This window comes from Molothrus ater (assembly GCF_012460135.2).
Source record: "Molothrus ater isolate BHLD 08-10-18 breed brown headed cowbird chromosome Z unlocalized genomic scaffold, BPBGC_Mater_1.1 matZ_random_MA35, whole genome shotgun sequence".
NCBI lineage: Eukaryota > Metazoa > Chordata > Aves > Passeriformes > Icteridae > Molothrus > Molothrus ater.
Genome location: NW_023416471.2, coordinates 4,131,031 through 4,142,259, shown reverse-complemented (window position 1 = coordinate 4,142,259; position 11,229 = coordinate 4,131,031). Strand labels below are relative to the sequence as shown.

General features: G+C 42.8%; 1 protein-coding gene across 2 annotated transcripts; it reads left to right on the top strand.

Moving 5' to 3' along the window:
• Positions 1-1,004: 1,004 nt before the first annotated feature.
• Positions 1,005-10,596, top strand: STARD4 (StAR related lipid transfer domain containing 4). 2 transcript variants are annotated; one of them, XM_036403681.2, is made up of 5 exons: positions 1,005-1,404; positions 3,265-3,314; positions 5,042-5,168; positions 6,319-6,433; positions 7,005-10,596. In XM_036403681.2, exons 1-5 carry the CDS (start codon positions 1,300-1,302, stop codon positions 7,229-7,231), a joined length of 624 nt encoding a protein of 207 aa, XP_036259574.1. In that variant the 5' UTR covers positions 1,005-1,299; the 3' UTR covers positions 7,232-10,596. The 2 variants fall into 2 exon arrangements, with proteins under 2 accessions (XP_036259574.1, XP_036259575.1); XM_036403682.2 differs by lacking the exons at positions 1,005-1,404; positions 3,265-3,314 and adding an exon at positions 5,536-5,667 and having other exon boundaries at positions 5,080-5,168.
• The last annotated feature ends 633 nt before the right edge of the window (positions 10,597-11,229 follow it).

Sequence of the window (11,229 nt, the reverse complement as noted above, 5' to 3'; positions counted from 1 at the left end):
TGAAAATGAGGCAACAGTGCTCTGGCAGCCAGGAGGGACATCCCTGTCCTGGGGGCATCAGGCCCAGCATCACCAGCTGGGCAAGGAAGGGGATTGTCCCACTCTGCTCTGGGCTGGGGTGGCCTCACCTCCAGTGCTGGGGGCAGTTTGGGAGACCACAATGTAAAAATGATCTAAAGTTACTAGAGTGTCCAAAGAAGGGACACAGAGCTGGTGAAGGGCCTTGAGGAGAAGCCTTGTGAGGAGTGGCTGAGGGCCCTTGGTCTGTTTAGCCTGGAGGAGACTGAGGGGAGACCTCACTGGGGTCTGAAACTTCCTCAATGGAAGGGGAAGAGGAGGGGCAGACCCTGATCTCTTCTCTGGGGTGCACAGTGACAAGAGGGGAATGTCTTGAAGTTGTGTCAGGGCAGGTTTAGTCTCGGTATCAGGTAAAGGTTCTTGCGCCAGAGGGTGTTTGGGCACTAGAACAGATTCCCCAGGGCAGTGGTCACAGCACCAGCCTGACCGAGTGCAAGAAGCGTTCGGACAATGCTCTTGGGCACTCTGTGACTCTTGAAGTGCCCTGTGCAGGAAAGGAGTTGGGACGCAATGATCCTGATGCGTCCCTTTCAAATCAGCCTATTCTGTGACTCTCTGCGATCGGTACAAAGCAGCACTGCCAGACACGCGTGAGCAGAGCAGCCCTGGCGCTGTCCCCGCAGCTGCCGGGGCCGGGCGCAATCCCACTCCCCCACCCTCCCTCACACCACCCCCGCCATTCCCAATCCAGCCCGAGGCTCCGCCCCTGCCTCATGACGTCATGGTCGCCACACATCGGGAGGTCGCGTGACGCGAAGAGGCGGTCTCCCCCACCCCCGCGCCCGGCGGACCGCGCCACCATTGGCTGCGCCGGCGGGGCGGTCGCGTTCTGATTGGCTGTCGGTATCGCGCGCTGTCGGGCGGGCCGCGGGTGAGCGCGGAACCGGGGCGGCGGCGCGGCGGCGCGGCCGTGAGGGGAGCGCGCCTGTCCCGCGTTCCCGCCGGATCCCGGGACGGGGCTGGTGCTGAGGTGGCGGCTGCTGGCCCTCGGCCTGCGCCCCTGACCCTCGGCCTGCGCCCCTCACCCTCGGCCTGCGCTCCTGGCAGCCGCTCTCTGCCACCTGAACCAAGCTGGGAGATGCGCGAGTGTGCGCGCGGCGGTGTTTCCCGCATCCTCCGTTCGGGTTTGGAAGATCCGCGCTGCTGCTGGCATCCCTGACTCCGTGCCTTGTTTTGCTCTGTGTCTGTGTGATTAGGCATCTTCGCGCAGGAGGGAAGCAGATGGATCCCCTGTCCAATCCCGCGCCCCTGGCCTCGAAGCTGCGGAACACGCTGGTTCGGTACCACAGCATCGGAGACAGCGAGTGGCGGGTGGCGAAGAAAACCGTGAGTGCTCTGGCCGCTTCCCGGTTCTGCTCCACAGGAAGCTGTGGGTCACCGGTGCGGCGGAAAGAGCCCGCTGCTGTGCGTGCCACAAGGCTGAGAAGCACTTGGCCGCGCCCTGCAGGACTTGAAACTGACAGAAGCTGTGAAACCATCCCTCTAGAATATCTTTAGATGGCAGGATGTGTTTTTCCTGTTCTCAGGCATACTCTGTCATTTCTTCTACCCATTTGCAGGGGCGTATCTCACGGAAGAACCTGTGTAGGATTATAGGCTTGACTTGCAAGAAAATGTGAAGTAGTTAGCATTAATAGTGTTGCAAGAGGCTGACGTGTACTTCCAGCAAAGCAAACGCAGGCATCTGGAATCTCTTGTCAATAGATAGTTGATCATGCTTCAGCTTTCAATAGTTGATCATTCTTCAGCTGTCTCCCTCTTAGAAAAGAGAAAATTCCTTCCTTCTTAAGAAGGAATTCCTGTCCTACTGTTTCACTTTTCTGTTGTTCTTTAGAGACTGCACTTTATCCTAAGTTTCCTTCCCTGAAAGGGAATACAATTCCTGCTCTCTCCAAGCAGTTTGCCATCCTCTTCTTTTGAGCTGCCTGGGTTTTTTGAGTTGTGCTTCAGCAAGCTAAATAGCCTTTACTTGTGCACCAGTCCTAGGCTGGGTGAATACTTTTTGGTTCTGTCCTCCACAGAAAGTAGAAGTGTAGCAATATGGTAGGGCTAGTGTGGTAAATTTCTGTCTTTGTCTTTTTATTACAGTGATTTGAGTAGTGCTTTTATTTTTTCTTCATCATGAGCAGACACTGATAAGACAGAGGCAACTGATCCAAATGTAACTTATTATTTGCAGAATTAATAAATTTGCTGTCTGGAGAGGGAGGAATGGAGCATCCAAGCCTTTCACTCTTGCAGTACACCTATACCATCTCTACTCTACTAAATGTGTTGTTAAATTAAGTACTACTGAATTCCTTTAAAAAGTTACCTGCATCCTTGTGTTCCAAATCCTCAGATTTTACCCCTTTCTCCAGCCTTTCCTTCCTCTTTCCTTTCTTTCCTCCCTCCCTTCTTCCATTTTGATGTTGTGCCATGTAAAAGAAACTAAAGCTTTACCTACCACAAGGAGATGTGTTGTGCCCCAAAATACCTTAAATGATTCTGGATGTAGTACTTAGCAGTACTGTTCTTTAGGGCATTTGGTCTTTTGTGCTTATATACTCATGATTCCAAAGAAAGTGGTGCCATATGGTACTCTTTTCAACACCAAAATTTGGACACTTTGTGCAGAGGTTCCATGTCATAGTTATGTAAAAATCAGAAGATACTGGTTTCTCTATTTTCTCTGGGTAACTTTAAAATAAGTAGACTACTGCTTGCAAGAATCTTCTAGTCAGGCATCTAGGAGAGAAAGGTAATTGAACTTTCTTGTCTGCACCTGCACCTCATGCATGCTTCTGTAACTTGTGTTACAGGAGTGCAAGCAGGAGTAGTGTGGTCTTCCTGTCTGAGCAACATCTGGCTGTTGGCTTTCCAGTGGCCTTGCAATTGGAAGGCTTTCCCTGCTAATGTTGTTCCATTATTCTATGTAAACTGACTTGGCCTACCAAACCCTATTTCTGCACAGACTTCTAGCGTTTCACTCTGAAAAAGCCAATTTTGTGATTTTTTTTGAAATAATAGAAAATTACAAGTAAAAGATATCTGAAAGATCTGAAGAAAATTGTGCAGTGGTGCCCAGGTGAACCATGGAAAATTATAAAGTTGTCTGCTTTTCTTCAAGGAAATTGAAACATTTTGTGGACTTCTTGCAATTGTATCCAAGTGACAATTTATACTGTGTCTTATATTTTCTTTCAGAAAGATGCAACCGTGTGGCGTAAGCCATCAGAGGAATTCAGTGGATATCTGTAAGTTTTCCAGCACAAGAGATACATTTTTAATGTTCCACAGATGTGTTCTGTAGAATTTAGAGATTAAGGCTGTGAATTCTATAGCCCTCAGCTACACCGATCCTACAGGCGGGAAGCTAAATGGGTTACCTATTGTGGCTGTATGATTCCTTTGTAGTTTTTCAGTTTGATGCTTTAGCATTGCATGGTGTCTAGAACAACAGTGAAGTCTGTGGAACACAGCACAGGACTCCCATTAGCTGAAGTGGCAACAGCATTTGTCCAGAAATTATGTCCTGTAAAGCTCAGAATCAAGCCTGGGTTCAGTAGTCCTGAAGGGTCACTGGGTGACAACTCAGTCAGTCCTTGGACTCATTAGTTTGGTTCTCATTAGCTTGGTTCTACTCCTGTGTTATGATCTGCTCTAATCACAGAGGAGTAATGGGAACTCTCTGTGAATAAAGCAGAATGAACCCAAAACCATTCGAATATTCCCAAGACTTGATTAAAACCAAACAAGGCTAGGTGTTGATACTGAAAAATTGATACATTTTATTTAGTAGTAAAAGAGGCAAAGAAAAAGGAAGAAAAAAAAAAAAAAAAAGTAGAAAAAGGGGAGTGTGTTTGGGGGGACAGGGAGCATGACAGCTTAAGTAGAAACATGTTACCCCTCTGTGGGTCCCAGTGATGTCTCATTGCTCCCCTCTTCTTGGTGGTGAGGGTCCCCCATCCAAAAGTATAGAATCCCATGGATTAATACAGGTTTGGACAGGTGGGAATGCCCAGGTGGCCTCCCCTGAGGGGGGCAAGTTTGACACTGTCCCTTGCATGACTCTGGATCTGTCATTTTGCATCACATGCAGCTTTGGTGCGGAATCTGGGGACCCCTTTGGGAGGGCCCTTTATTGGGCCATGATAGCCCCTCTGCTGTCCCTCATGTGGATGTCCCTTAGATGTGGCTTTGCCGGGGTGAAGAGGTCCCACAGCTGAGCTGGTGTTGGGCTTTCACTGCCTCTGAGCAGAGGCTTTTTCACCATAGACCCAAAACCTCTTCTTTGTCCTCTTTTGGTGTGAGGGTCTCTTCCAGCCTGACAGCAGATAAGTCTGGGGCTGTGGCCTCCACCCCTAAGGTGCTGGGTTTAATCCTGTGAAAGTATTTTTATACCCCAGCCCAGACCTGAGTCACTTTATCTTATCTCAAATCAATTTGCAGTCCAGGGCCTCAGTCAGGAGGCCCATTGAGGGTGCTTCTGTGCAGCTTTTGTTACACAGTTTTGCTATAATAGGCAAAAGTCCTTCATAAAACTGTTCAAGCCATAAACCATAGCATTTCAATCTCCAACATCCTGTTACTTCTGCTTTATGAAAAATGTTTTTCCTGTTATATTTGTGATCTCCTTTTTACCTTAGGTTTACTTACCTATGGTGAACTCCATTGCTAGCCAAGCAAGAGGAGTAAAATGATAAATTGTTACAGTTGTTAGAGAAATAAACAGGATAATTTTTATCCAAGGAAGGAATTTGCCATTTATAAATTACTAACTGTATAAGAAAAGGTAGTATTTTCAGAAACAAATTTCTTGCAGAGAAGAACAGATGCACCCATAGGTGTTTTCCTGTACTGTTTCTCTGATGTAATTGTGCACAGACCATGCTTTCTGGTACCAAGGTGTTAATGGAAGTGTACTGTTGAAAATTAATGTAACATAAAGAATTTCTTACTAAATGTAAACACATTTTTCTAGCTACAAAGCTCAAGGAGTGGTGGAAGATGTTACTAACAGAATAGTGGATCATATTCGCCCTGGACCTTACAGGCTAGACTGGGACAGCCTAATGACTTCAATGGACATCCTGGAAACATTTGAAGAGGTGAAGACTTGTTTGGATTCTTGAAGGAGATGTGTATTGATGAATACATTAATTTAACATTCATGTAGAGCAGAGCAATTCTAACCTGAAAGATCAGAACCTTTCTCAGCCTTCTTGTTTGCATGCATGAGCAGCATTGTGCATACATGCTCTGTGTGACCATAGATCAGGCCCTCTGGCAGCACAGTCCTATTCTGAAGCATGAAGTGCATCGTTCCATTAATGCTAAAAATAAAGGAGTCAGTCACAATTCTCTTGGACCTGGGAGGTCTGGTAGCCTCTGATAAAATTCACATACAGAGGGCTACAGTGTGATACTGTGTATGCCAAAGCCATTTCATACAGCTTGCTTTCTTCCGTTCCACAGCAGACAATAGTATTAGTCCAGACGTATGGAAGCTGCAACCTCCCCCTCTTCCTGAAGGCTGACTTGTGTAGCATGGCTTTGTGCTGAGACACAAAATAGTTCATACTGAGGGTCAGGACTTGATAAAAAAAGGTAGGTTTGAAGCTGATTACAGAACAGCTAGTAGCCTTCCTTTGGTTAATGCAGACATTCAGAATGAATTCAAAACCCTCATCTGGACACCTGGCTTGAACAAGGATTGTCATTTGCTCTGTCTCTGAAAGAAGATTTGTATGACAAGGTATTTTGTCTATATAAAATTTATACAGACTCTACTTTATAATATAATAAGAAAGCCTATTTTGAAGAATTGTTCACATTCCATTTTATTTTTCCCTTGTGGATTAAAAGTATTAGATACAGTATCTTAGTACAAAGAGATTCCTCTTGAAGTTTGTTCATGGTCCTTTTTGACTTCCCAAGTGCTCTTTGGTGACAGAAGAGCCACGTGGCTTTCAGTTATCAGGCATGCCAAAGTTCTCTAGCTTTAGATCTTTAAATCTTTATGGTGCCAGATACTCTCTGCTTCCACAACTCTCAGTTGTAGACCACAAGTCCTTAAAACTTCCAGATCTTAGGTTGAGAATGGCACAGCCATTCAGACCTCATTGAATTTGCAGTGCACTTGACAGACGCTGTGAACTTTGTGAAAAACGTTAGCTCCCTGCAAGCATTACCTTTCCCTGTATTCATTATCCTAAGTTATATATTTTTTTTCCCCTTATAATTCTGTCACTCAACAAGAACTGCTGTGTGATGCGCTATACAACTGCTGGCCAGCTCTGGAACATCATAGCACCAAGGGAGTTTGTTGATTTCTCTTACACTACAAGCTATGAAGATGGGCTTCTAACATGTGGTAAGCCACCACCTGCCTCTGCTAAATTCTTATTTTACAACAGTTGCTTGGCTTAAGATTTGACTCAGATTTAGTAGTAGTAAACATTCCAAAAATGGTCTAAGATGGTCTTCAACAAGTAAATTCAAGATGTTTTAACAAATTTAAAGGTGTTTTAACTTTAATTTTACGTATATAAAGAAGTGTACAAGTTACTGGATTACTCATGAACATTCCTTTCTGCCAGGCTTCACTTATGTCAGCTGTGGGGCAGGAGTGTTAGAGACAAGTTGAGTCCTTCAACTCAGGTCTTAGAGCAAAGTGGGATGAGTAACAACTAGCTTCTTGTAAATGGGAGGAATGTCCTCTTTTAACATTTGATTTTTTGCTTATCATGCTTTCCTGTCGTAGAGTTTGAATGAACAGCAAATTCCATGCATGAAAATACCTGGAAACTCATAGTGTGGCTGTCACTACTACTAAATTCCCCAACCAGAAGCTTATATATGACAAATTTACTGTGCATTATTTTTTTTTTAACCTCTTTCAAATTAATTTCCCTTTTTTTGGTTTGTTTTATTTTCCTTGATAGGTATAAGCCTGGACTATGGAGACGTGACACCAAACTTTGTCCGTGGATTCAATCACCCTTGCGGTTGGTTTTGTGTCCCTCTCAAGGACTCTCCTGGCCACAGTCTTTTGACAGGCTATATCCAGACTGAACTGCGAGGGATGCTGCCACAGTCTGCAGTAGACACTGCCATGTCTAGCACCCTGGCCAATTTCTACTCTGACCTCAAAAAGGCACTCAAAGCGTAGACAAACAGTGATTTAAAAGTCAGCTCATTCCTTGCAATCGGATTATGTTGTTTAGCTTAGCATAGGTTACCTACTAAATTGAGGTAACACTCTTCCTGAATGACACCTGAACCTTTGTTCCAAATAACTTTAGCAAGTGCTTCCTGATGTGATCATTGGCATACATTCCCAGTGCACAGTGCAAGATGCTTTTTGCTGCTCAGCACTGTGCATCTTTGTGAGAATAGCCTGAATCTCTAAACTGCCAGCTTACTCAGTAGAAAGCGCAAGATGTGTGTGTGGGCTTGAAAAATGCAGTGTGAGCTCAGCTCTCTCCAGCAGTTTTGGAAGCCAGGTGCTCAGGATTTTGATGGTGCAGGTTGCTGTACAGGCAGCATCTCATTGAAGATGTAATTTTGTAATATATATATATATTTATATTTACCTAAATTTTAATTTATTTTTTAAAGTTTGTTCAGCTCCATCTGTAATTTGTTTTTAAAATTTGCTTTGATTTATCATATGGATATTATATAGCTAAGTTGTTAAATTATACTATTCATAAAAAAGCTATTTGTACTTGAGAGCAAAAATAAGTGTTCATTTTTGGCATTTCTTTGATGTTGTAACTGTAATTTATTTGCTGTTTTATATAACAGTTTCAGTACATAAGGAAATGCCCTTACAGCTGATCCAAAGCTCATTTAGGTCATCAAGTATCTTTCCATAGGTTTTTTGTTGGACTTTTAATCACACAATTGTCAAAATAGCAAACCTCCAATGGATCTTCAGTGACACCCTCTACTTCTAAGGAGTTTTTTATTTAAAGTTGCATGTAATAGTGTGTGTAGGGATTTCATTTGGTTGGGTTTTTGGGGGGGTTTCTTTCTGTGTATGTTTCTTTAACTGCAAACCCTGGAATTACAAAAGCAGCAGAAAGAGCCGCTCACTTGCTTCAGGGATAGGTGTTGCTGTAGCCACAACAGCACAGGCTTGCCAGTGTTCTGGTGCTGTGGAGTGCTCTGTGTTACTTCCCCTAGATTGTTCTTTGCAATAAATTAACATCTTAAAGCATGAGCAACTGAAGGCCAAAGCTCAAGCTGCAAAATTGCTGAGAACTGCTGAAGGATACAGGGTCTTTTTTTAAGATGCAGATTTCAAGGATATTCAGCAATCTGAATCTGTGATTCTGACAGATACATAGCAGCAGCATTTAAAAAATAACTCCCTCCCTGCTAGGAACATGAATTCTCTTTAAAATCTGATGTTAAGCCTTTGATGTTGGTCATTTGCTCAGACATTTTAGTTATCCCCATGTTTTGCCAGTGCTCACAGTTGCAAGTTTAGCTGTGTAGGAGTTTGGGAAGGTATCTTGGATCCCTGATATTGTGGAGTTGTATATATATAATCCAGGGAGGGGTTATGGACTCTCAAAAAAACCAAAAATTCAGATGAAAGTCCCCAGTAATATTGGCTTTTTTGACACTGGCCACTGTAACTGAACTCTGAACAGTGAGGACTTTCCTTTCTCATTGCTCAATCAGAGAGGTAGCAAAAACATAATACCAAAAATAGTGGGGGCTTCTTCAACCTGCTTCATGTTTTAAGGTATTTAGTACTATTTAAGACTGTTAAAAACAATGCATGAAACAGCCTTTGGGTCTTTATGGGCAAAAAACGTTAACTCCTTTTTAGGTTTTGTGTATTCTGCATTTCCCTTTAAACCCCTCAATTAGTCTTCCCATTTTTTTTCTACCTTCCTTGTGTCTGCCAAAGTACTGCAAGCTCACAAGGTGATCTTCCACTGCCAAGGACACCAAGGAATTGCTGCCAGAATCCTCTCCTTTCTAGTACTGGTACAGAGGCAATTATGAAATCTCTGGCAGTGCTGCTCCATGAATGATGACATTATGGTAGAGGAAACTGTTTGAAGTGTATCCTATTTTTTCTTCCCAGTTACAAAGATTACATGTGCAGTGAATCTGCATATTCATGTCTTCTCTTTTTAGAGCTGCTGGGAGTGACTAAGGGAGGGGTTGTGATACAGATGTACATTGAGAAAAATATTGCCCAGTTTAAATCTGCATAGAGGCACTTCAGTGCTGGAGAAGTGGGTCACAAGGAGCACAAGACACTTACAGGAGGATGTTTGTACAACACCAGGCACAGAAAAGTAATTGTTCCAAACACCCATTTTAGTGGCTCTGACACATATACAGTATCTATCCATATTTAGTATCCAGTGAAATGGCTTTTTCTGCTTTCAGTAGAGACAAGTTGGTGAAGCACAGAGTGGCTGAAGAAAGAACTTGAGCTAAAATAAGAAAATTGCTAGTGTATTTTTGTATATTGATACTTCTAATAAAAACTTCAGCTACTGATTAATACAGAACTAGAAAAAAGATGTTCGATTTCAAATGTATTTGAACCTGAAATTTATATTATTTTTATATAGCTATAGATGGAGAGGGAAGAAGAACTGTTCTTTAACCAGAATACATCAGAACCAAGAAAGCCACAATATCAGAGCCTCTTCTCCTACTCTTGTATTCTCCTGCTGATTTACTGGACAATCTAGGTGGAGCGAAGAGGGTTAAAACAGGAAAGCAGTGGCAAGGACAAAGTGCAGGAACCTATGTTTTGCTTATGCAGAAGAAATGGGAGACAAAGTAAGTGGTTAGTATGGATTTCTATCATTTAGGAATATAGTTGTCCAGAAGTGGCTTCTGAACAAATTGCCCAGGAGTAGTAGAAATCTGGCTTTGCTAGACAAATAGTATGTATATAGACATATCAAAATTATTTTTATATGGCTAATAATTTTTTTTAAAAACTTACTTTTTAGAGATTTGGGCAATGTGGCACTTTATGCTTTGGCACTTTAACTAGGTGCTTTGTATGTGTGTGGGAAACATGTCTGAAGATAAGACAATTTTCATGTTTGGGTTCTGTTCCTCATGTAAAACCTCCAGCATTAAACCTTGCCTGTGATGTGCAGAAGACGCAGGGCTGGGGTTAGCCTACATTTAGAGGCAAAGTACTCTACCAAATCTGGCTGGGAAGTGCACCAGTACTTCAGAGAGATATTCTGTGCACAGGCCCTGATCTCAAATTTGATGAATTTATAAATGTGAAACATGATGAACTTATAAAACACAGCATATGTAATTCCTCCAGTAATCGTAAGTAGCCAGAACATGACAATGTGGCCTGGTTGTTTAACCTAGGAGGTTCACTGTTGTAAAAAAATCCCTAATTCTAGAGAAACCACTCAAGTTGTGCCTGTGAAAGTCTGTTTTAACAGTGGGTTTAACTTACTGTGTTCAGCATTTAAGCAATTGTATTTGTATTTTGAGTGCAAATGCAGAATAAATAATGGATTCCAACAGGCTCGTGATGTAGTTTCTTAAATACTTGTGCAGCCATATGTAGCATTTTTGGGGAGTTATGTCTGATGATGTGGTTCATCTTCAGCTGCATGGTGATCTCTAATGATACCAGTTTGTCTCCTTAAATCTAAAACCCATAAGGCCTGCCTTCACTTAGAAACTTGATTTAGACTGAGGAAAATGCCTAACTGAAATGTCTTGAAAGCTGTACAAGCAGGATTTTCGCAAGGCTTCAGTTCTAAAAATGTATATGCAGGAGTGTTTGATGGCCCGTGATTGTTGTGGATTATTTATCTTTTTGTATGTTTAAGAAGTGATCTAATAACCATAAATAAATAAATGAGCATATAGCACCTGGCAGAAGGCATATAGATGTATATTAGATGTATAAAACAAGCTGCAACATGTATATGGTCATGTATTTAATTAGCACCTACAGAAATGAAGAAAATCCCTGTATCTTCCCTGTGCCTTCCCTTGTTTCTCTTGCCAAGCTGGCATAAAGGCAGTAGGGTTCTGTAACATTTGACTTGGGTGGAAAGAGTTGTTGCTTTCCTCTGTTGCTGACAGAAGGAACTGTCACCTCTGAAAAACAGCACACTCTTGTAGGGCATGTATCATGTCACTTTC

Coding starts and splice junctions, on each gene's coding strand:
- STARD4 (XM_036403681.2), top strand. CDS start 1,300: ATGGATCCCCTGTCCAATCCCGCGCCCCTGGCCTCGAAGCTGCGGAAC. Junction 3,315..5,041: donor GAGGAATTCAGTGGATATCT/GTAAGTTTTCCA, acceptor ACATTTTTCTAG/CTACAAAGCTCAAGGAGTGG. Junction 5,169..6,318: donor TCCTGGAAACATTTGAAGAG/GTGAAGACTTGT, acceptor TCACTCAACAAG/AACTGCTGTGTGATGCGCTA.